Consider the following 26,003-nt stretch of genomic DNA (forward strand, 5'->3'; position numbering starts at 1 on the left):
CGCTCTACAGCCCACGAGCCACAGCTACTGAGCCTGCGTGCCACAACTACTGAAGCCCGTGCACCCAGAGCCCATGCTCCACAACAAGAGAAGCCACAGCAATAAGCCCGCATACCACAACGAAGAGTAGCCCCCACTCACCGCAACTAGAGAAAAGCCCACGTGAAGCAACGAAGACCCAATGCAGCCATAAATAAATAAAATTAAATTAAGTAAATAAATAAACTTTTTAAAAAAACTAAAATGAGGTATCACCTCACACCGGTCAGAATGGCCATCATCAAAAAAATCTACAAACAATAAATGCTGGAGAGGGTGTGGAGAAAAGGGAACCCTCTTGCACTGTTGGTGGGAATGTAAATTGATACAGCCACTGTGGAGAACAGTATGGAGGTTCCTTAAAAAACTAAAAATAGAACTACCATGCTATAGTGGGAATAGCAATCCCACTACTGGGCATATACCCTGAGAAAACCATAATTCAAAAAGAGTCATGTACCACAATGTTCATTGCAGCTCTATTTACAATAGTCAGGACATGGAAGCAAAGTTAAGTGTCATCCATCAACAGATGAATGGATAAAGAAGATGTGGCACATATATACAAGGGAATATTACTCAGCCATAGAAAGAAGCAAAATTGAGTTATTTTTAGTGAGGTGGATGGACCTAGAGACTGTCATACAGAGTGAAGTCAGAAAGAGAAAAACAAATGCCGTATGCTAACACATTTATATGGAATCTAAAAAAAAAAACATGGTTCTGACGAACCTAGGGGCAGGACAGGACTGAAGACATAGAGAATGGACTTGAGGACATGGGGAGGGGGAAGGGTAGGCTGGGATGAAGTGAGAGAGTAGCACTGACATATATACACTACCAAATGTAAAACCGATAGCTAGTGGGAAGCAGCCGCATAGCACAGGGAGATCAGCTCGGTGTTTTGTGTCCACCTAGAGGGGTGAGATAGGGATGGTGGGAGGGAGACGCAGAGGGAGGAGATATGGGGATATATGTATATGTATAGCTGATTCACTTCGTTATACAGCAGAAACTAACACGCCATTGTAAAGCAATTATACTCCAATAAAGATGTTAAAAAAAAGAAAAAGAAAAAGAGTAGCCCCCGCTCATCACAACTAGAGAAAGCCTGCTTGCAGCAACGAAGACCCAATGCAGCCAAAAATAAATTAATTAAAAAAAAAAAAAAAAGACTGGAAGTTGTTACAATAATATCCCATTACTGGTGCCTGTTTGACATTTTCCTTTATATACATTAGCACAGTGATTTTCCTGAGGGTAACCAATAAGTCAATTGTTTAAAAAAAAAAAGAATATTTAATCTATGCTGCTTCAAACCAATATTTTACTGAATTAGCCCTATTTTTTCCATATGTATTTACGGATGATAGATGTGTGTATGTATGTATGTGTATATATGTTATGTATAAATGTACATATGTATATGAATGAGAAAATGAGAGGAGGGGACAGTTAACAATTGTATACTAGCCAATGTCTACATGAATACAACAGATAACAATTAGCAAATACTTATGTTCTATTTACCCATCTATTTTTCTTTTATTTACATTTAAACAACATTTCAGAGAATTCAACATAGTCCCCTTCACCTTGAGCAAAGCAAACATTTCTATTTCCCCAGCCCCCTTTGGAAGCTCACCAGCCTCACTTCTGCATAGTTTCAACCGACAAACGCAGAATGTTCTAAGCCTGTATTTTAATGCCCATTACTTATTTAAAGGCTTTCCCCATGATTTTGGTTCAATTAAACTTGTGCAGAAGGAACCCATTTATTGGTGTCATTAGTCAAAGCAGAAACCCTCAAGCAATTAGCTTCATGGAAAACTCGTAAACAGGGACCCAAGTAGTCCCCGACTACTTGTTCTCGTGAACTCTGCTATGGACAGCACCTGGCTTAATTCTGCTAATGCATGCTCCAAAATAGTGGCTTATAGCCCGCAGCAAGAGAACTACCAGGGAGCATTTTTAAACTACCAGTGTGTAAGCCCCACCCCAAACCAAGTCAACCTGGAACACTGGAGGAAGGGCCCAGGCATCTGCACTTCCTTAAAGCTCCCAGGATGATTTAACTGCAGCCTGGGTTGACACCCACAGCTTTAGAATATTCAGCATAATTCCCCCACATTTACTGAGCACACAGGGTAGGGCTAGTACGGGGTTAGTCACTGTGAGAAATCAGGCAGTGGCCACAATGGCCTTCCTGGGATGAAGAGGACATGGCCACAGCTAGGGTGACCCACTGTCCCAGTTTACCAGGGAATGAGGACTTTCTGGGATGTGGGACTTTTGGTGCTAAAACCAGGACAGTCCCAGGCAAACTAGACACCCATGTGTCTCCACTCAGTGGAAACACTGAGCCCTTCTAACATTTCAGCAACTGCTTCCCCAGCCCAGGGTCTGCCAATTTTCAGGCTGGGGCTTCCTAGAGGAGAGAAAGAAAATCAGTGGAATCCAGCCATGAGCGCAGAACAGAGAGTTGAATTGGTGCTGACTCCCCTGTGAGAGTCAAGAAAATGGGTGCATGGAGTGGCCAAAGAGCCAGACAAGGCCTAGCGGATGCTGAAACAGAGCCCAGGGGCAGCTAGTACTCAAGATTTCTTGCATCTCTGTGACTCCACCAGCATCAGTATTACTTCTCATTAATTCTGACTGTTTTTCTGTTAAGAACAGTAAAAAGCCTTGGGAAACCTAGAGAGGGTGTGAGGCTTCCCCAGGCGGCAGAGCAGAGGGAGAAATGGGCTGACACGGATCTAGTAGACCCTCGGGGTGAGGAAGCCAGGCCAAGCGGAGGCAGACAGGGAGCAGGGGACCAGCCCCTCCATCTCCTTCCCCCAGGGAGCTGAGGCAGCCCAGCCCAGTGTCCCCCCTCACAGTCACCCAACGAGGGCACCAGACTCACTCTGCGGTAAATCTTCGGCCCTGAAGACCTTCAGGCAGAAGTGCGCTCCGCGGAGGGCCACGCCGGTCGGCCTGAGCAGGTTGCCTTCAATGTCCTCCTTGTCTTCAGAGGGGTCTTTTCTCTCCAGCTACAACACAACCCAATATGATTCCTTAATGTGCCTTCGAGCACAGTGTTTTCCCTTCCTTTTCTAAGAGCTCAACCAACACACTTAAATGGTGCATCTTGGGACTTCCCTGGTGGCACAGTGGATAAGACCCTGCTGTGCTCCCAATGCAGGGGGCCTGGGTTCGATCCCTGGTCAGAGAACTAGATCCCACATGCATGCTGCAACTAAGAGTTCATATGCCGCAACTAAGGAGCTGGCGAGCCGCAACTAAGGAGACCACCTGCCGCAACTAGGGAGCCCACGTGCCGCAACTAAGGAGCCCGCCTGCCGCAACTAAGACCTGGTTGCAACTAAATAAATAAAAAAATAAAATTGTTTTAGGAAAAAAAGCATTCCTCAGTCCAAAATTGCACCATTCGGGTCATGTTTATAAATAAATAAATAAATAAATGGTGCATCTTGAAGAAAGGCAGATCTCGCCCTGCCACTTCCTAGCCTGTGATCTCTGACAGATTCCTTACCCTGAGACTCTGCTTCCTCATCTGGACAGTGGAGACAATGACACTGACCTCCCGGGCTGTGGGAGGATCAACTTCAATAACGTGTAAATGCACGTGGCACACCGGCAGGCACTCAAGAACCGCAGTCTCCTTCCCATTCCACCCATTAAAAAATAGCACAGAGGTGACAGAGGTCTAGGCCAGCCACCGTCTTCAATAACGTCTGTTCATTCACCCAACAAGTATCTACTGAGTGACTACTAAGTGTCAGCATCACCCTGAGGGGCAAGGGCTGTCACAGTGAACAAGGGGGACAGAGGTCCTGCCCCCGTGGTGTTCACCTTTCACAGGGAAAGCAGACCTTTAAGCAAATGAATGTAATAGCATGTGCTGAGTATTATGATTAGAACAGTCATAATAAAAATAATATTTATTGATTGTATACATGCTCTCATTTAATCCTGACAGCAACCCCCATGAGCAGTGGGTCTCAAATGTGGCTATACATTAGAAACTGGAGAATCAGTGACTTCTAGACCACTGCTGTACCTTCCAACTAAAATGCAGATTCTGGTTCAACAGGTCTGGGGTGGAGCCCAAGACTCTGCATTTCAACAATTGCCCAGACGATGCCAATGCTGTGGGGTGCAAGGCCCTAGGATACCCCACTTTACAGATAAGCTAGATGAGGGTTACCATAGGCTGGATGCAGAACCAGTGGGTTTAGAAAGAACAGAGCAAGGGGGCTTGTAACTCTATTGAGGGGAGGGCGGGAATAGTGTTGGTGATATGCCAGCTTGGAGACCTGGATGATGGGATCCAGGCAGGGGCAGCAACTCATGCAGAGCGAGGGCTAACTTGGCAGTTTGAGGAACAAAAGATCCACGTGCTGCACTTGGGCAGGTGGGTGGCAGAAGGATAGGGGAGAGGTGGCATCAAGCCATGCCCAGCAGCTCACTCCTTGGAAAGCTGCCTGGACCATCCTCACTCAGTCCACAGGTAGAAACCTGCTTCAGAATCTTTGCAGCAAAATTCTCCATCCCAGAATGCCTCATGTCACCCAAGTGCTTGTGAAGGAATTAATTCTGCACTGATTTTCCTCAGCTCACACCTGAAGAAAATGATCATCTCCTCTGCTTTCAGTCATCCTTAACACTGCTCATTCCCTTAGACAACAAGCACTGATTGAGCACCTACTGTGCACAAGACCTGTACTAGGCAAGAGGGGAGATAAAACAGTTCATATCTATTATTTTGTCGCTGACCTCAAGAAACTGAGTCTCGGTGACAAAGATGGACACATTAACTAAACTAACAAAACATGGGGTGGTGACCGAAAGGAAAGACCAATCAGTTTCCCTGGAGGACAAGGCAGGCTTCGTGGAGGAAGTAGCATCTGAATTGGGTCTTGAAGAACAAACTGGTTTTTGGTAGGCAGAGAAGGCATCCCAACAGCTGAAAAGGCAGGGAGAGGGATGGAAGTGCATTCTGGAAAGGGTCACATTGTCTGGTGTGGCCACAGTACGGAGTCCGTGGAAGTACGTCCCGGCAAGTGGCACTGCAAAATCAGCCTGAGGCCAAATGTTCATGGGCCTTGAATGTCATGCTAAGGATTCTGGACTTCATCCTGAAAGTAACTGGGAGGCAGGGTGGGTCTCCGGCAGTTTTTTAAGAGGAGACTCACATGATTGTGCCTGAGTTTAAAGAAGATGATTTTGGTGGTAATGTGGGGTTAATTGGAGTTACAGCAGCTGAACCTACATCTTCATTCACATAGAGGCCCAGGTAAGATATGATGGGAGCCTGACCTTGAACTCTGGTCTTGGGATGAGAGAGAGGAGAAGCGTGCACTGAGGTTGTCATGCCAACAAGACTGGCCACCTGTGTGCGTGTGGACTGACAGATGTGGGGCTGAAGGATGAGGAAAGACGCTCTGGCCTGGGGAACTAAGTGGATGATGAGTGCCATTTCCCAAGATGTCACCTAACACAGGACGGGAATCAGGTATGAGGAGTGGGCAGCGAATGACACTGGGTTTCTATATGTGAAGTTAAAGGGGCCTAAGGGACATGTTCATGTGCTTTGGTACAGGCAACTGAAACTGAGCGTCTGGAGCTCTGAAGATCCAGGCTGGAGATGAGCGATTTAGGAGCCTCAGGTAGACGGAGACAGGCTTCTCCATAGACAGATAGATGCACTGCGAAATCAGACTGAGGCCAAATGTTCATGGGCCTTGAACGTCATGTCAAAGGCACAGCAAAGAAGCAGGCAGCAGAATTTTATCAAGCCACTGAATCTGAAAGATCCATTCCAAAAAAAAAAAAAGGAAAAGAATGAGGGGAGTCACGGATGCCGAGGGAGAAGAGAGTTTCAAATAAGACGTGGGCTCCAGAATCAAACGCTGTGGAGCAACAGAGCAGATTAATGAGAGAAGAGCTCCTGGGACTTCACGATGGATGACCCTTAGGCCAGTGGTTCAGGGAAGGAGGCGGTGGGAAGCGCGCTGAAGGGGTGAAGGAGTGAGCATCTGGCAAAGGACTGGAGAAGAGGGACACAGGGTACTCTCAAGAACTTGGTGACCTTGGTGATGGCTGAAAGGAAGATGAAAGCAGCTTGGCGGGGAGGGGTGGGGAGAAATGGTGAAGGCAAGGGTGTTTTGAGATGGGGAAATCTGGAGTCTGGCACAGACCAGAGGGCAGGAGCCAGAGAAGAGACAGGAAGAACAAGACGGGGGTGGTATGGAGGGCATGAGCACATGCAAAGGAGATGGGGAGTGGGGAAGGGAGGGAAGATGAAGGAAGATGGGAGGTGCGCCGACGACCCAGGGAGCTTCAAGCACTCACATCACTCCCGCTGTGCAGCTCTGTCTCTCTAAGGGGGACCGAGGCCGGAGCTTAAGACCAGGAAGTTTTTTGTTTTTTTTTTTTTTAAGTTTTTTTGGCTGTGCCACGTGACTTGCAGGATCTTAGTTTCCCTGACCAGGGATCGAACCCGTGCCCTCGGCAGTGAAAGCGCAGAGTCGCAACCACTGGACCGCCAGGGAATTCCCGACCAGAAATTTTGGAAACAGCCACTGTGGAGGATGGGATAAGAAGTAGACCTCACCCAAGTAAAGGAAGACGTTGACAGCAACTCCAGGTGACTTTTGCCACCAAAGCTGACCAAGGAGTGGTGTGGACAGCGTGTCGTGGGGAGGGTGGGGGACACGAGGTGTGGCAGCAGACCCCAGAAGCTAGTGAGCACAGAGTGTGCGTGAGGATCAGGGATGGGGGCCAGGCTGCAGGAGGGAGTTGATGGGCTGGGAAACTGAGAGGGGTCAGGGCTGTAACCTCAGTGAGGAAGAACTGCCATTCACTGAGGGTGAGGGAGGGAAAGAGGCAGGAAGAAACTGGTGGAGAGAGCAATTTCCAAGCTCAGGGTCTGAAAGGAAGTAAGATCAGACGTTGATGGCTCATCAGCAAGGACACATCAGACCTCAGAACAATGGCAAAGATGGGAATCTGCCAGCAAGGACCCTCCTGCACCAACTCTGCCTGTGCCAGGGGTAGGTAACAGCCCAGAAGACCAGGGGAAATAACCAGTGAGGCAGGCTTCAGAGAAGAAGGCAATCTACAAGCAATAAATGCCAGAGAGGGTGTGGAGAAAAGGGAACCTTCCTATACTGCTAGTGGGAATGTAAATTGGTGCAGGCACTATGGAGAACAGTATGGAGGTTTCTTAAAAAACTAAAAATAGAGCTACCATATGATCCAGCAATCCCACTCCTGGGCATATATCCGGAGAAAACCATAATTCAAAAGGATACGTGTATCCCAGTGTTCACTGCAGCACTATTTACAATAGCCAGGACATGGAAGCAACGTAAATGTCCATCATCAGAGGAATGGATAAAGAAGATGTGGTACATATATACAATGGACTATTACTCAGCCATAAAAAAGAATGAAATAATGCCATCTGCAGCAACATGGATGGACTTAGAGATTGTTATATTGAGTGAAGTAAGTCAGACAGAGAAAGACAAATATCATATGATATCGCTTACATGTGAAATCTAAAAACATGGTACAAATGAACCTATTTACAAAACAGAAATAGAGTCACAGATGTAGAAAACAAACTTAGGTTACCAAGGGTGGGGTGGATAAATTGGGAGATTGGCATTGATAGATAGATAGATAACTATCTTATAGATAACTAATAAGAACCCACTGTATAGCACAGGGAACTCTACTCAATACTCTGTAATGACCTATGTGGGAATAGAATCTAAAAAAGAGTAGATATATGTATATTTATAACTGATTCACTTTGCTGTACAGCAGAAACTAACACAACATTGTAAATCAACTATACTCCAATAAAATTAATTTTAAAAAAAAGAAGAAGGCAATGCTGAAGTTGAGAAGCTACTGTGGGAAACCAAAAGATGGCCGCTCCTCCCATCCTGAAAGCCACAAAGAGCTGAAGCAGAAAACAGGGGCTTCCCTCTGAGTTGGTCTCAAGAAAAGTGGTTTCATCTGGGAAAAACAAGGTTCTGATCGATGGGAAGAGGAGGAAAGAGTGTTTTAGGAAAAGGTAATAGATTCAGAGAGTCCACGTAGAAGGAAAAGGAGCAGGAAGGCACAATGTCTGTCTGGGCTACAGAGGGACATGGGATGAGAGATCAGGGGAGATGCCCTTGGGTGGAGCTGGTCCACCTGAGCTCCATTGGCCCCTGCAGGGCACCCGGGATTCTCCTTCCCCTAACCCTTTCCACAGCGGCTTCTTGAGCTCTCGTGAGCAGCCAGCTCCTCGTCCTTAACAGCCTCATGGAACTTGCCCTCCGCCTCCATGATCACATGCGGCTTTCCCTGGGGATTCCACCTCCCCAGCCCTCCTGGAGACCTGCCTTCCCCCCTCCTGCCTCTCCCACTCCTCCTGGCTCACCCTGCCTTGATGATCTCAGTATCTGCCTCAACTTTTGCGTATTTGATTTCCAATTCTCCCATGAGATAATCAACATCCACGTGGACAAGTCATTCACCAACACAGTCCCTTGTCCTCCACCAACAGCATCTTAATCTCCCTCCCCTGCAGCTGCTAGAGAGATGGCCATATCTCAAACCTCCAGCCACTCAGAACCAATCCTCTAGGAAGACCTTGACCTTGAGACCCTTCTCTAAAGACAGCCTTCAACCTATCCACCTCCTCCAACCCCCCTCACACCGAGTGAGGCACCCAGCACAGAGCTTGGCACACAGAAGGCACTCAATAAATGTGTGTTCCCTAGCCCTTCCCTATTATTTGTCCTCCTCATCAGCTCTATGCCCAGTCCTCTTGCATCCTCCCCGCCAGGCTCATCAGCTACCTCAGTCCTGTGCCTCCACCACACCTGCCTTGTCCACACCTGACAGCACCTCCATCCTACCCCCCTTCTGCTTCCAGGCCGCTGAGTATTATGAGGTCACTCTCCCATAAAGCCTCCAGCCCAGAGTGTCTGCCCTTGTGTCTGCTCAGAAATCCTTCTGTCTTGTGGTGTGTGTGCATACATACACACACACACACACACACACACACACACACACACACACAATGGAATATTACTCAACCATCAAAAAAGAATGAAATAATGCCATTTGCAACAACATGGATGGACCCAGAGATTATCATACTAAGTGAAGTAAGTCAGACCGAAAAAGATGAATGTCCTATGATACCGCTTATATGTGGAATATAAAAAAAAATGTTACAAATGAACTTATTTACAAAACAGAAATAGACTCACAGACACAGAAAACAAACTTATAGTTACCAATATAAATGAATAAATAAATAAACAAATAAATATTTTTTTAATTTTTTTTAAATAAAAAAAGAAATCCTTCTGTCTGTATCTAATTAACCCCTTGTTCCTCAACAACTGTTCCAAACCTTCTCTCCTCTCCCCAGACATACAGAGATGCTGATACTTCCCCAACTCTGAAAGCCTTTCTCATTCTTACCACCTCCAACTTATAACTTTACTTACTGACCGTAAAGATGATAATGATATATTCCTAGGTGATAAAATTCAGACTACAATACATTACAGAGTGAGTGATCTCACTTTTGCACCAAAAAAAAAAAGAAAAATATACACGTATATCCTTCTGGGAGAATATGCAAGAAGGTATTAATGACGGTTCTCTCTGATGGGTAGAATTATGAGTGATTCACTTTTTATTTATGCTTTTCCACATGTTCTACATTTCTCATAATTGCCATGTATTCTTTTAAATCAGAAAAACTAAAGTTTTTTTTTGTTTCTTCATTTGGTGCCTCCAAGGCCAGGCGGAGGTGCTGTGAGGGGGACGAGGAAATGTACTCACGGGGGCTTCGTCTCCAGGCCCCAGCACACAAAGGCTCACTTTCAGGTAGCCTCTGGCCCCAGCAGAGAAATCATCCAGGTCCGAAAGCAGCAGCCACTTCCTGAGATAAGCATGTCCTAAGAGAGACAACACCCTTGGTGATCCCAGAATTGGAAGGACCCAAGTCTACAACCACCTCCAGGAGCCCCGGGTGGACTCCATTGGATGAGATGAGGGACTCATCTACCCAGACATGGGGGAAGCACTCAAATTCTAGAATAAAATGTACCTTGAGTGTCCATTTGGGTCCAAGTCAGAAATGTTAACAGAAACCCCTATCAGAGGCTGCCAAAGCCAGACCCCCGGCCATTTTCCTCCCCTTCAGGAAGTGACCAGACCACAGCAGAGACCAGGGTGTAGAGAAATCCTAGACTTGGCATCCAAATGACCCGTCCCGTCTGGAGGCACCCCGGTCCCCAGCAACCCTTGCTTGGGCCTTCCAGATTTAGCCCCCCAGCTGGGCCAGCTGAGACCCACGTGAGGGTTCGATCTCCCTGGGGGCCTGTTTCACCCAGAAGATGAAAGCCTGTCCTCTCTTCATTCCTGCAGCCTCACCTCCAAGATCAAACCCCACCTCTAAATTCTAAAATCCCCTAGAAGGAAAGATGAGTGTCCCAAATGGGTGCCCCCATTCAGCCTCCAGAACCCAAATGCAAGGACCTGCCCAAGGGGAGGAGAGGGTGACTCACGGGGCTCTCGGTAGATGCTGCCCACGTCCATCTGAAATCAAACAGAAGGAGGCACACGTCACACTCTTGTCCCCAGGGTGTTAAATAAAGTATGATGCATGATACCAACCCATTAAAAATCATGTTCTGAAGAACATTTGGAGACATGGGGAAATGTTCACCTTCTGATATCACATGGAAAGAAAGTGGAATACATTTTGATCCAAGTTTGGTAAAAGTATATCTATGCATAGAAAAGACAGAGCAAAGGAAACACACCGAACGCTAACTGTACTACCTCTGGGTGGTAGATTTGAGTGATTTTTATTTTATTTTTATTCTTTCCTATATTTTATAATTTTCTATTAAAAAAATGACAGATTAGTCAGATGTTGACGGTAGGAGAGGTTATGCATGTGTGGGGGGAGGAGGTATGTGGGAACTTTGTACTTTCCACTCAGTCTTGCTATGAACCTAAAATTGCTTTCAAAAACTACAAAGTTTTTTTAAACCATGGATTACTTTTATAATTAGAAAAAAGAATACTTTTTTAACCTAACCCTTGGGTTCTTATAACAATATTAGAGACTCAAAACATAAGATCCTGTAACATAAGTGTTACAGAATGACTCCAGCACAAGCCCATTCTTTTAAAAAAAACTGCTTCTCCAGAAAAACAGACTCCGTTTTCTATCTTGTGACTACCTCTTGGAGAAGGGGCCATATTTTATTTGGATAGCAAGAGGAGGGTCAAATAAACCTGTGCCTTTTCTTTCCATCTGATAAATGCTTATTTCAAAATGAGAAAATCAGTAAGAATGACATTAAAACACCATTCGTGAAGGTCTCCATTACTAGTTGCCTTTACACTATGTAATCTGTTAAAACCATCCTATGACGTTGGTTCAAGGTCCTCTGCAGTGGAGTGTTCACTTCTGCACAACTGGGACAAATGAGGGGGCAGGCTTCCCAGATCTCTCCACTGCCCCCCACCCCACTCCACCCCATCCCCATGGACTCCACGTCTGGACCCCACTCCCAACCCAGGTGAGCCCAGGGCACAGAGCGCTGGCGTCACGCTGGCCCGAGATGGTCCGAATTAGGAGGAGGTCTGCCTAAACTCAGGTCCCACGCTGTCTTTCCAAGATGTAAGAACAAATGCGAATTTAAAAAAGAAGCTGAATCCTCCCTGTTGGAAACAAGGGGAGAGATTTCCCTCTCCCTCTTTTTGTCAGAACATTTTCATTGGAAAACTTAATGTAAGTACTTTCTCTATCTCTTTGAAATGTACCTTTTTAGAAACCAAATAAGCCTTTCGTCAGCTTTATGATCCAGGAGTGCCTTTCTCCAGGCTCTCCCATCTCTGGGAAAGGGAAGGGTCTACCTTAACCGAATTGTAAATCTACCCCCCATCATAAAAATGTGAGCTTGCTTTCTGTCTTTTCTTGTGGATAAAGTCAATTAGCAACCACAGATGGTCACCCCAATTACCAGGTAAATTTAGGATGAACTATGTGTGACTGAGGGTACTATCCAGGCCGCTAACTCAGGCACTAGTTATTGTTTAGTTATTGTTTATCTTGAGAATATATATGGAAAGGGTTGTGTCTGCTTGGCTCTATACAAGATTACTTTCTGTCTTTGCAATCTCTTAGTGGATGGCCCGTGATAGCATCATATTCTGGTTTAATGCTTATTCAATAACAAAAGTGCTTTCTTTCTCTACTACCTTTGTGGAGAGGATTTCTGGGTTAGGAGAAGATCTTGTTTTGTTTTTTTCATTACATTTTCCCCAACACAGACCAAGACAGACAGGATCTCTGGAGCACCAACCCTGCCCATCATCGACAGAGCTTCCATTAACATGGTTAAACAAGAACTGACTGCTTTCAAAGAAAATAAACCGTTACCCGGAACTCCCCAAGGAAAGCATCTGTCCGGAGGGAACAGGAGTCCACCACCTGGAAGGAAAGACAAATTCAAACTCTCATTCACTAGCAAAGGTTGACCCAGACAGGGACCAATCCAACTGCTCTTCCCTCCCAAAAAATAACAGCCCACACTCCAGTAGCACTTGCTCTATCCCAGAGATTGTTACAAGCAATGTTTAACCCTCACAAGAACCCCATGAGTAGGTACTATTATTATCCCCATTCTACAGATGAAGAAATCGAGGCACAGAGAGACCATTTGTACAGAATCACACAACCCCTACACGGTATAGGCAGGACTAGAATCCAGACAGTTTAGCTCCAGAGCCCACACTTTTAACAGCTAAACTATACTGCCTTTCAAAGGAAAGGGGGAAAAAAAAGAGCTGAGGTCCAGAGAAAGAAAATCTTGCCAGAAGCAGGCATATAGACAAACAAAATAAGATGAAAATCAAAGCTCCACTGCAAGAATTAGTTCAGGACTCTGGCCTAAGGCACCTGACCCTGAACAGCGAGGACTCCGCACTCGGCTGCTGCTTGCATCCGAGCTCAGAAGGCAACCCTGTGACCAGGGGGGGCGAGGCTGTGAGCTGCTCCCCATCATCCAGGCTCGGGTGGGGGGTGGGTGCCTGACCCACACACACTCACACTCACACTCACACACACTCACACATGCACGCTGAGCCCACAAAGGGCCTTCGGGGGCTGCCACGTACCGTGATAAAGATGGGTTCGTCAAACAGCTCCGCGGGAGAGTCAAACACATTGAAGAAAAGAGTCTGTTGATAATTCAGGGTGAAAGGGGGACAGATGAAGGCCCGCTGAGCCCGGGCGGGAGGGGACTGCCGCCGCCCAGCCTCCAGGTCTGGTCCACACAACAAGTGAGCAGTGGTATCAGCCCAGCACCGAGCTCTGGGGATTCGACCTCACGGAGGTTGTCACCTCAGGGACAGGGTGGGTGGCCGGCCCCACGGGATGATGGGGATGTGGAGCTGGGGGAGCCCAAGGCAGGAGTAAGAGCAGGAACCCTCCCTCCAGTTCCTCAGATAACCTACTCAGGAACTGACACAGCTCTCCACCCAACGCTAGCGCCATGTGCAAACACTGAATGAACTGCCAGGCATCTGCCGTGTGCTCCCACCAAGGTCCTAGCTCTAACCCAGGGTCTCCCACCTCGTTGAAGAGGGGGCTATTTCCCTTGTGGATCCGCGTCCGCTTGGTCTGCCCAGCTGCAGTGACCTTGACCACAGGCTTGATGTTCACTCCCGGCAGCTGGCGTCCCTCGATCACCTGGACCCTGATCTGAAAGTCAGGAGGGGGCATGAGCAAGAAAAGGGAGAAGTCATCAGGCATCCACCCCCCGCCCGAGAGAGTCAGGAATCTCAGGGACCACCCTCACAGCTGGCCTCTTGGGACAGGTATTAAAAAGGAATTAGGGGATTCCCTGGTGGTGCAGTGGTTAAGAATCCACCTGCCAGTGCAGAGGACATGGGTTCGAGCCCTGGTCCGGGAAGATCCCACGTGTCGCGGAGCAGCTAAGCTCACGCGTCACAACTACTGAGCCTGTGCTCTAGAGCCCGTGAGCCACAACTACTGAAGCCCGCGAGCCACAACTACTGAAGCCCGCACACCTAGAGCCCGTGCTCCGCAACGGAGAAGCCACCTCAAGAGAAGCCACCGCAACGAGAAGCCTGTGCACCACAATAAAGAGTAGCCCCCGCTCGCCACAACTAGAGAAAGCCCGCATGCAGCAATGAAGACCCAACGCGGCCAAAAATAAATAAATTAAAATAAATAAATTAAAAAAGAAAAGAAAAAACGGTCAAATAACCAAAACAAAAGCAATATTCCTCAAAAATAAATAAATAAAGGAATTAGGAAGAACACTGTAAGAACAGTATCTTCCCACCAAGGTCCCTTGCATCTATAAAATCCCATGGTTCCACATAAGAGCTGCCAGGCTGCCCCAAGTAAGCTGCCAGCGGTAAATCCCAGGGCTGGGCTGAGGATCCCACCCCCGTTCAGTTCATGCACAGCCCCACCTCAGACCCCTTGAGGCTGATGTTTCTGTGTGGCTTGAATATTCCTCACTGACAATCCCCCTAGAGGTCAAAGTTACATAGTGATGTAACCCCACTTTATTCTTATGTAGTATAAGGTGCAAGACAGAATGTCTGACATTCTGAGAAATGAGTTTTCTTCATTCAACTGTCAGTAAATGAAGGTTTCAAGAACATCTGTGCTTCCAAATTGAGGCAAAATATTTAAAAATAATACATTTTAAAGTATTAAAACTTCCATGAAAAAATACGATGTCTACTGGTTCTAATTTCTAATCAGCAGTTATTTCTTTATTAATCAATTCTTTTTAAAAAATAAGATACTATAGAATATATTATCAATGGCAATGGGAAGGGGGTGAGTGATTTTTATTCTCTTCACTGTACAGTATTTTCCAAATTTTCTACCAAAAAAAAGTATTAATTTTCTAAGGAGAAAAAAAATAACACGTCTTGTGAATAATAATAAAAATAAGTTAGAATTTTGTCTCTCAGGCAAACATAGTGGTTATAACTAGAACTTTTGCTGAAATTACCACAATTTAGAACTGAAGCATATTTTTACAATTGGTTTCATTTAATAAATAAATATTTAAGTTTCCTGTTTTTAACTTTAATAGTAGTCCTGAAGAGTTAAATATCATTAAATGCAATTACATCAAAATGGAAAATTCTGTAGAAAAGAAAAAGAACAAGCAAAGGACCCAAATTAAAAGGCAAATTAGGGACTTCCCTGGGGGTCCAGTGGTTAAGACTCTGTACTTCCACTGCAAGGAGCCCGGGTTCGGCCCCTGGTCGGGGAATTAAGAGCCCACATGCCACATGGTGCAGTCAAAAAATAAATAAATAAAAATTAAAAATTTTTAAATAAAAAAAAAAAGGCAAATTAAATGGGATAGATTTTTGGATAAAAAAATGTCCAAGGGTTAATAGTCATCGTTTTATTCTGTGAAAAACTTGAACAAACTCAAATTGCACATGACCTTCAGAAAAATCACGGCTATAAATAGGGGAAATGGATAGAGGGAGAAAAAAAGATAGGCAGAGCTTCTCAGACTTGGGGATCCTGTTCAAGTGCAGATTCTGATTCAGTGGGTCTGGGATAGGCCCAAGATCCCGCCTTTGTGACATGCTTCCAGGTGACACCCGTGCTGCTCGCCCACGGACCACACCTTGACCAGCACGGCACCGGCTGGCTAGGGCAACTCTGGCTGGGGAAGCAGATAACAGTGTAGTGATGCTGATTCTGCAGTGACCCTTTTTCTTCCTTTTTTTTTTTAAGAGCAAAACCATGGGCTGCGCAGAGGCTTTTTCTAGAGGCCCCAAGCCATGGCCTCCCTATCTAGCATTTGCCCAGGACCCAGGGGAACCAGACTCCCACCTAGGAGAGCCCTTAGGACCTTCCCCACGGCTGGACAGACAAGTTTTGTGCTGGCATCAGCGGCTGCTGCTGGCTGAAGGAGGAGACTGCAGTCACCTGGAAGTCCTGCGATTTGTCCGACAGCAGCTTTCTGGGTGCGGGCGTGCTTCTCTTCCTTCTTCCCCCGGGGTGGTAGGGGGGAGGATGGGAAGGTTGCTTCTTTGGGGTGATGGGGGCCCCTGGGCCCGGAGCCCCGTTCTGGTCCAGGAATGGCTCGGCCTCGTCTCCCGTGAGCCCCTGGTCCTCAGTATCCTCCTCTCCTCCTGTGTCTGGAGGAGAGGGTGTTCATGAGGCTGGGTTCCTCCGGCCCCTGGGAGGATCCTCCATCAGGCACCCCGATGGAGGACCCAACAGCTGAGCACCCACCTCCCCTTGCCCTCTATTTCCCCACCACTCAGCCAGGATGGATGAGGGAGAAGAAGAGGAGCTTCCAACAGCTGACACTTGAGGGTGGTCAGTCCAGTGAGTCGACAGGAGGAGACAGAATGGCCCCAGCCCTCCCCACCTCGTCCTGCTGGATGAGCCCTTCTGGCCACGTCGTCCCACTCTGGGGAGCTGACAATGGCAGCAAGCGAGCCGGTTACAGGTGGTAGGATCGGGACAGCCCGGCCCGCGTCTCACCCGTGGGGGCCAGCCACTTCTTTCCAGAGTATCTTGTGTCCACGGTGCTGTCACTGAGCAGGGACCAAGTCTCAGCCCGGCTCTGTCCCCCACCTGGCACACGGGCAGGGCACAGCCCCAGAAGGGGAGGAGGGAGCTGGTGAGGGAAGCCAAGCTAGGGCCCCCCCCCCCCCACCAACCCTGCTCTCCCCGCCTGCCCCGGCCTGGCGCAAAGCTCCGAAACAGGTGCCGTATCTGTCCAGACTGTCCCTCTCTCCACCTTCTGGGAAGGACTGGGAACTGGTCACCGCTAGGAGCCTTCCCCGAGTGGCTGGAACCCAACTCTGTCAGATTCACCTCAAAAGTGGCCCCAGAACGTTCAGGGCCCTCAGCCTCCCCACCCTCGGTCACCAGGAACACCCCCTTGCTTCCCCCCTCAACCCCAGTCCAGAAGGATCTCCCCACCTCCGAGCTCAGACAGTGCCACGTCCAACAAGAGGGGCCCTGTCCCGCCTGCCTCACCAGGAGCCCTACACGGGCCCCAGGACAGGCTCAGGGCACACCTGAGACGGGCTGCCGGGTGTCATGCTGGGTTTGCCTCTAGCTCCCTTCACCACGAGAGAAACGCTAGAATCTTTCCCACGGGCAAGACCCCACCTGGCCCATCTATGTGGCTTCCTGTTCACCCCAGCAGGCTGGACTGTCACACCCAGGCCCAGCACTGGGCAAGCCAGCCACCCTGGGCCGGGTCCTCACTCCACAAGGCCAGGAGAGCTAAGTAAAGAGAACTGAGGCAACCTTGAGACTTAGACAATTCAGTCTGCTCACTTCACAAATAATGAACTGTAGGACCAGAGAGGGAGTGACTGGCCCAAAGTCACACAGCTACTTGGCGTCAAAGGCAAGACTGGAACTCAGGTCCCCTGACTTCAGCCCAGGGCTCTTTCAGGGAAAATCCAGCTCTTTGGTCACATGTCATTGCTAAAGGCCTACGGAGTGCCAGGGCAGGGAGGCATCCAGCTCTGGGGAGTGGGTCTGGCGTCACCTAGGATGGACCCCATCTTAGCACAGGCCTACCTCTAAAACTCCCACCCCTCTGGAGCTGCAGAGGGCAGGGTGCCCAGCCCTGGCACAGTCCCCTTCCTGAACAGCTGGTGCTAGGAAGGCATCTTCACACTAATCCTAGCGGCACCTAGGGAAGCCCGCCTCCTGCCCCTTTGTTTTGCAAGACAGAAGTCAGCTCTCAAGACCCCCCACCCACCCACGGCCTCCCTTCTCCAGGCCTGGGCAGCCCCCAACATGAGGAAGGCACCCCCTTCTCAGACTCGGGTGCCACTGCTAGGCTTCTCCCCACGGGGCCCTGCCAGGGTGAGGGTGGGTTTCTCACCAGCCACCATATCCATGTCAGGCAGAGTCGGGGAGGGTTCCAGAGGCATCGAAGGTGGGAACGTGGGCATGGTTCCAGGGAGAGGCGTGTAGGACACCTGCAGGACCAGTGAGGCCTGGAAGAGATGGGGGAGAGAGGGCAGCAGGTTAGTGTGTTGGCCTCCGACCACCACCCTCCAGCATCCTTCCTGTTCCTTTCGTCCCTCCACCAAAAATGGAGTCTGGTTTGCAGGAAGTTGTGGCCCCATCAGCATAGTCAGGTGCTAAAGAGCATTGAATCTGGAGTCAATTCCACCACTCAGAAGCTGTGTGACTTTGGCAAGATCTGTAAACTCTCTGTGCCTCAGTTTCCTCGTCTGTAAAATGGGGGTAGCGATAGCAATAGCACTTTCTGCATAGGGTCAAATGAGGATTAAATTAGTTAGTAGAATGCCTAGTAAGCTTCTATAAGTGAATCAGCGATCGAACCTCACCTGCAGGATTTTTCAACTCTCAGCATAGGCCCATCTTCCGGAAAAAGCCCCCTTGGCCACTCTGCCCAGCCAAGGGTCCTCCCTTGTCTATCTACCGACAGCTCGGCCTTGCTCTGCTCAGGCCCCAGCTAGCACTGAGAGGGTCTCAGGGTGCTGCTCACCTTTCTGAGCCCTCTTCCCTCCCAGAAGCACCCCTGCCCCCCATCTCACCCCCAGATGCTCCGGCTTTGACCAGTGAGAGGAGAGTGACCCATCACGCCACTCACATGGACAGGGGAAGGCTGCCTTGTGCTCCCACCCCACCCGAGCCTACCAGGAGACCGGCACCCTTCAAAGGGGCACCCGGACCTGAAGAAAAGGTACAGCCATGGCGCTCTCTAGTCTTGCTGCTCCCAGGCCGTGGAGGCCTGGCCGAGCCTTCCCTGATACAACAGGTCCAGCAGATGTCCTGGGGCAGCCTTTTAATCGATCAAAGTAATAAAAACTCCAAAGTAAGAAAGTTTGGAAATTACAAAAACCTTAAAGAAAAATGTAAAAGAAAACAAACTGCCATAATTCCACCACTATTCACATTTTGATATAACTCTCTCCAATCTTTTTAAATGAATAACGTACAGCTCTGTTGTACAGCAAATGCTTGTCTTTTACTTAATATTAGACAGTAAGCATTTCTCCAAATTTTGATAAACCCTTTATAAACATAACTGTAAATGATGCATCTTCTGAGCTACTCAGCATAATTCACTAGACATCTATCTCTCCTGAGTAATATTAAGGATGTCCGGAAACTCCTGGAGCGAATCCTGGTCCTGAGATGGAAGGAGCTTAATGTCCTGAATGTACCCAGCTCTGCAGCTTGAACACTTCAGGATGGAGCCTGGGCTTGGGCAGCCGGGCTAAGGGAGGGCAGGGTCGGGGCGGGGGCGGGGGTGGAATGGGCGGGTGCTCAGAACACCGAGGAAGGAGGCTGGAGCCAGCTCCCCATCCCAGGAGACCTAGGAGGAGGCCCAGGAAGTCAATGAGACCCTTTAAGTCCCAGATCCAAGGCATTGTCCTAACAGCCATGCAGTTTCCTGAAGCACCGCCAGGTGTCGCCACTTGAGCAGCCAGGGCGCCCGGCACCCTAAGCTCTAGTAACACGGACCACAGCCTCCCAGGCGGCCCCAGATAACCAGACCCGCTCACAGCCACGCCCATCTCCCTGAGACTCCAGGTCTGAGGTGGGCCTGGGAAGCTATATTTTCCTTCACTTCATCAAAAGGCAATTTGGGCTCTTCGGAGCAATAACTAATTCCAGGGTTAGGCCAGGGAAGGTAGAAGATGACCCTGGAACCTTTTTGTGCCAGAAAACAAGGAAGTACTCAGAAAATGATTTTTTTAAAAAAATGTCGAAAGGACACAGAAGCCTCCTTTCAAGGGTTCCCACAGGCCAAATCTGGTACAACTTAAACATGAAAATAAATAATGACGGTAACAGACTAAACCATTGAATAAAATAGGAATACGTGAATCCATATAGAAATTAATGAATAAATACAACAGGAGGACGCTTTTCCTTACAGTGGAATGCCAGATGATTAACACAGAAAAAAATTAATAAGTGATTTAAGATATCACCATTTAGCAACCATCAAAACGATATCCAACCAAGAAATAACAATGGGTGTCAAACCTGCTGGGTAAAAATTGGATATGGAACAAAGTATTTACAGAGTCAGAAAATACCTCCCCCTCCCCCAACCCCGCTCGATTCTTACTCATTAGAAAAGGGAATGGATTCGTGATTGGTGGAGAAACCTAGCAAATGCCAGTTAATCAAACGATCCAGGTTAATCACACAGGAATGAAACAAATCAAAGTCGTGCCACCCTAGGACACAGTGGGGGCAGCACAGCATCACTGTGTTCTATTCCTGCTAAAGATTAATGACCTAAATCTAATCACGAGGAGCCATCAGGCTAATCCAAACGGGGGACATTCTACAGGACAACTGGCCTGTACTCTGCAAAGTGTCAAGGTCACAAGGTTATAAAAGTCAGACTGAAGAATTCTCCCAGAGGAAAGGAGACTAAAGAGACAAAACGACAAACACAACACATGATCCTTAATTGGATCCTTTTGTTATAAAGGGCACTGCTGATAAAACCGATGAAACTTGAATGAGGGTCTGTGGGTTCGATGGTAGTGCTGTGTCAACTACCAGCAAACTACAGCTGTGTTAGTTTCCTCATTTTGAAGGTTTCATTGTGGTTATTATGTAGGAGAAAGTCCTTAATAAGAGAAAATACACACTAAATTCAGGGTGAAGAGCCAGGAGATAGAATCAAATGCTTTAGGACAAAATATTCTTTCAACTACTCTTGCAGCTTTTTGCTGAATCTTAAATTATTTTAAAATAGAAGGTTTTAAAAATCTGAGAAATCTGCTTCTGCTATAACCACAGGAATCTCACTCAGCAGAGACAAATAAAGCCCCCTAACACTTGGTGGCTGAGGTCCTCTGACCCTGGGACCAGATTCCCTTGAAGAACACCACCTATTGCTTCTTGGGGCTCACCTTGTCCAGCCCCCGTCCTTCACCACCTGGGGGCTTCTGGTATGTCATCTCTGTGCTCTGTGCAGAAGTGGAGCCCTGGGAGTGTAACTGCTCCATGCCATGGCTTGGGTGCCATTAGCGTGGAGGTTGAGGAAGGAACAGCAGCCCCTGAATCCCAAGACCACCCAGGTAACCCCTCCCCCCACCCCACCTCACCCCCGGAGTTTCCTGAGCATCAGGTCCCTCCACACTGAGAGACCCCCAGCAACCTCCTGAAGGTTTGGCAACATGCCAGTAGCTCCAGGAATGTGAACAGACTTCCAAGACAGAGCCAGCTCCACCTTTTACATGGCCATCAAGAAACAACAAGAGAGAGGAACCAAGATGGCGGAGTACAAGGACATGCTCTCACTCCCTCTTGCGAGAACACCAGAATCACAACTAGCAGCTGGACAATCATCAACAGGAAGACACTGGAACTCACCAGAAAAGATACCCCACATCCAAAGACAAAGGAGAAGCCACAATGAGACACTAGGAGGGGCACAATCACAGTAAAATCAAACCCCATAACTGCTGGGTGGGTGACTCACACACTGGAGAACACTTATACCACAGAAGTCCACCCACTGGAGTGAAGGTTCTGAGCCCCACATCAGGCTTCCCAACCTGGGGGTCCGGCAATGAGAGGGGGAATTCCTAGAGAATCAGACTTTGAAGCCTAGTGGGAATTGATTGCAGGACTTCAACAGGACTGGGGAAACAGAGACTCCACTCTTGGAGGGCACACACAAAGTAGCGTGTGCATCAGGACCGAGGGGAAGGAGCAGTGACCCCAGGGGAGACTGAACCACACCTACCTGCTAGTGTTGGAGGGTCTTCTGCAGAGGCGGGGGGTGGGGGTGCTGTGGCTCACCGTGGGGACAAGGATACTGACAGCAGAAGTTCTGGGAAGTATTCCTTGGCATGAGCCCTCCCAGAGTCTGTCATTAGCCCCACCAAAGAGCCCAGGTAGGCTCCAGTGTTGGGTTGCCTCAGGCAAAACAACCAACAGGGAGGGAACCCAGCCCCACCCATCAACAGTCAAGTGGATTAAAGTTTTACTGAGCTCTGCCCACCAGAGCAACAGTCAGCTCTACCCACCACCAGTCCGTCCCATCAAGCCCCTTAGATAGCCTCATCAACCAGAGGGCAGACAGCAGAAGCAAGAAGAAGTACAATCTTGCAGCCTGTGGAACAAAAACCACATTCACAGAAAGACAGACAAGATGAAAAGGCAGAGGGCTATGTACCAGATGAAGGAACAAGATAAAACCCCAGAAAAACAACTAAATGAAATGGAGATAGGCAACCTTCCAGAAAAAGAATTCAAAATAATGATAGTGAAGATGATCCAGGACCTCGGAAAAAGAATGGAGGCAAAGATCGAGAAGATGCAAGAAATGTTTAACAAAGACCTAGAAGAATTAAAGAACAAACAAACAGAGATGAACAATACAATAACTGAAATGAAAACTACACTAGAAGGAATCAATAGCAGAATAACTGAGGCAGAAGAACGGATCAGTGACCTGGAAGACAGAATGGTGAATTCACAGCTGCGGAAGAGAATAAAGAAAAAAGAATGAAAAGAAATGAAGACAGCCTAAGAGACCTCTGGGACAACATTAAACACAACAACATTCGCATTATAGGGGTCCCAGAAGGAGAAGAGAGAAAGAAAGGACCAGAGAAAATATTTGAAGAGATTATACTCGAAAATTTCCATAACATGGGAAAGGAAATAGCCACCCAAGTCCAGGAAGCACAGCAAGTCCCATACAGGATAAACCCAAGGAGAAACACGCCGAGACACATAGTAATCAAAGTGGCAAAAATTAAAGACAAAGAAAAATTATTGAAAGCAACAAGGGAAAAACGAAAAATAACATACAAGGGAACTCCCCTAAGGTGAACAGCTGATTTCTCAGCAGAAACTCTACAAGCCAGAAGGGAGTGGCATGATATACTTAAAGTGATGAAAAGGAAGAACCTACAACCAAGATTACTCTACCCGGCAAGGATCTCATTCACATTCAATGAAGAAATCAAAAGCTTTACAGACAAGCAAAAGCTAAGAGAATTCAGCACCACCAAACCAGCTCTACAACAAATGCTAAAGGAACTTCTCTAAGTGGGAAACACAAGAGAAGAAAAGGACCTACAAAAACAAACCCAAAACAATTAAGAAAATGGTCATAGGAACATACATATCGATAATTACCTTAAACGTGAATGGATTAAATGCTCCAACCAAAAGACACAGGCTTGCTGAATGGATACAAAAACAAGACCCATCTATATGCTGCCTACAAGAGACCCACTTTAGACCTAGGGACACATAGAGACTGAAAGTGAGGGGATGGAAAAAGATATTCCATGCAAATGGAAATCAAAAGAAAGCTGGAGTAGCAATACTCATACCAGATAAAATAGACTTGAAAATACAGAATGTTACAAGACACAAGGAAGGACACTACATAATGATCAATGGATCAATCCAAGAAGAAGATATAGCAATTATAAATATATATGCACCCAACATAGGAGCACCTCAATACATAAGGCAACTGTTAACAGCAATAAAAGAGGAAATCGACAGTAACACAATAATAGTGGGGGATTTTAACACCTCACTTACGCCAATGGACAGATCATCCAAAATGAAAATAAATACGGAAACAGAGGCTTTAAATGACACAATAGACCAGATAGATGTAAATGATATTTATAGGACATTCCATCCAAAAACAGCAGATAACACATTCTTCTCACGTGCACATGGAACATTCTCCAGGATAGATCATATCTTGGGTCACAAATCAAGCCTCAGTAAATTTAAGAAAATTGAAATCATATCAAGCATCTTTTCTGACCACAACGCTATGAGATTAGAAATGAATTACAGGGAAAAAAACGTAAAAAAGACAAACACATGGAGGCTAAACAATACGTTACTAAATAACCAAGAGATCACTGAAGAAATCAAAGAGGAAATCAAAAAATACCTAGAGATGAATGACAATGAAACCATGAAGATCCAAAACCTATGGGATGCAGCAAAAGCAGTTCTAAGAGGGAAGTTTATAGCTATACAAGCCTACCTCAAGAAACAAGAAAAATCTCAAGTAAACAATCTAACCTTACACCTAAAGGAACTAGAGGAAGAAGAACAAACAAAACCCAAAGTTAGCAGAAGGAAAGAAATCAGAAAGATCAGAGCAGAAATACATGAAATAGAAACAAAGAAAACAATAGCAAAGATCAATAAAACTAAAAGCTGGTTCTTTGAGAAGATAAACAAAACTGATAAACCATTAGCCAGACTCATCAAGAAAAAGAGGGAGAGGACTCAAATCAATAAAATTAGAAATGAAAAGGAGAAGTTACAACAGACATCGCAGAAATACAAAGCATCCTAAGAGACTACTACCAGCAACTCTATGCCAATAAAATGGAAAACCCGGAACAAATGGACAAATTCTTAGAAAGGTATAACCTTCCAAGACTGAACCAGGAAGAAATACAAAATATGAACAGACCAATCACAAGTAATGAAATTGAAACTGTGATTTAAAATTTTCCAACAAACAAAAGTCCAGGACCAGATGGCTTCACAGGTGAATTCTATCAAACATTCAGTGAAGAGCTAACACCCATCCTTCTCAAACTCTTCCAAAAAATTGCAGAGGAAGGAACACTCCCAAACTCATTCTATGAGGCCACCATCAGCCTGATACCAAAACCAGACAAAGATACTACAAAAAAAGAAAATTACAGACCAATATCACTGATGAATATAGATGGAAAAATCCTCAGCAAAATACTAGCAAACAGAATCCAACAACACATTAAAAGGATCATACACCACGATCAAGTGGGATTTATCCCAGGGATGCAAGGAGTCTTCAATATACGCAAATCAATCAATGTGATACACCATATTAACAAACTGAAGAAGAAAAACCATATGATCATCTCAATAGATGCAGAAAAAGCTTTTGACAAAATTCAACACCCATTTATGATAAAAACTCTCCAGAAAGTGGGCATAGAGGGAACCTACCTCAACATAATAAAGGCCATATACAACAAACCCACAGCAAACATCATTCTCAATGGTGAAAAACTGAAAGCATTTCCTCTAAGATCAGGAACGAAGCAAGGATGTCCACTCTCACCACTATTATTCAACATAGTTTTGGAAGTCCTAGCCACGGCAATCAGAGAGGAAAAAGAAATAAAAGGAATACAAATTGGAAAAGAAGAAGTAAAACTGTCACTGTTTGCAGATGACATGATACTATACATAGAGATTCCTAAAAATGCCACCAGAAAACTACTAGGGCTAATCAATGAATTTGGTAAAGTTGCAGGATACAAAATTAATGCACAGAAATCTCTTGCATTCCTATACACTAATGATGAAACATCTGAAAGAGAAATTATGGAAACACTCCCATTTACCATTGCAACAAAAAGAATAAAATACCTAGGAATAAACCTACCTAGGGAAACAAAAGACCCGTATGCAGAAAACTATAAGACACTGATGAAAGAAATTAAAGATGATACCAACAGATGGAGAGATATACCATGCTCTTGGACTGGAAGAATCAATATTGTGAAAATGACTATACTGCCCAAAGCAATCTACAGATTCAGTGCAATCCCTATCAAATTACCAATGGTATTTTTTATGGAACTAGAACAAATCATCTTAAAATTTGTATGGAGAGGGCTTCCCTGGTGGCGCAGTGGTTGAGAGTCTGCCTGACAATGCAGGGGACATGGGTTCGAGCCCTGGTCTAGGAAGATCCCACATGCCGCGGAGCAACAGGGCCCGTGAGCCACAACTACTGAGCCTGCGCGTCTGGAGCCTGTACTCCGCAACAAGCGAGGCCGCGATAGTGAGAGGCCCGGGCACCGCGATGAAGAGTGGCCCCTGC

General features: G+C 46.7%; 1 protein-coding gene across 15 annotated transcripts in view; it reads right to left on the minus strand.

The window, feature by feature from the left end:
• DYSF (dysferlin) overlaps nt 1-26,003 on the minus strand; it is a 234,093-nt gene that overhangs the window by 154,087 nt on the left and 54,003 nt on the right. For 9 of the 15 annotated variants that reach the window (XM_007175528.3, XM_007175525.3, XM_057558082.1 and 6 more), the window contains 9 exons: nt 18,009-18,123; nt 16,643-16,735; nt 16,079-16,290; nt 13,715-13,843; nt 13,258-13,320; nt 12,521-12,571; nt 10,632-10,662; nt 9,904-10,019; nt 2,945-3,071 (listed from right to left, as the gene is read on the minus strand). In XM_007175528.3, the coding sequence (XP_007175590.2) occupies nt 2,945-3,071; nt 9,904-10,019; nt 10,632-10,662; nt 12,521-12,571; nt 13,258-13,320; nt 13,715-13,843; nt 16,079-16,290; nt 16,643-16,735; nt 18,009-18,123 (937 nt within the window). The remainder of the gene's footprint in view (nt 1-2,944; nt 3,072-9,903; nt 10,020-10,631; nt 10,663-12,520; nt 12,572-13,257; nt 13,321-13,714; nt 13,844-16,078; nt 16,291-16,642; nt 16,736-18,008; nt 18,124-26,003) is intronic. The other 6 variants (XM_057558086.1, XM_007175532.3, XM_007175530.3 and 3 more) reach the window with 1 other exon arrangement.

The sequence above is a fragment of the Balaenoptera acutorostrata genome, chromosome 12 (assembly GCF_949987535.1).
Source record: "Balaenoptera acutorostrata chromosome 12, mBalAcu1.1, whole genome shotgun sequence".
Lineage (NCBI taxonomy): Eukaryota > Metazoa > Chordata > Mammalia > Artiodactyla > Balaenopteridae > Balaenoptera > Balaenoptera acutorostrata.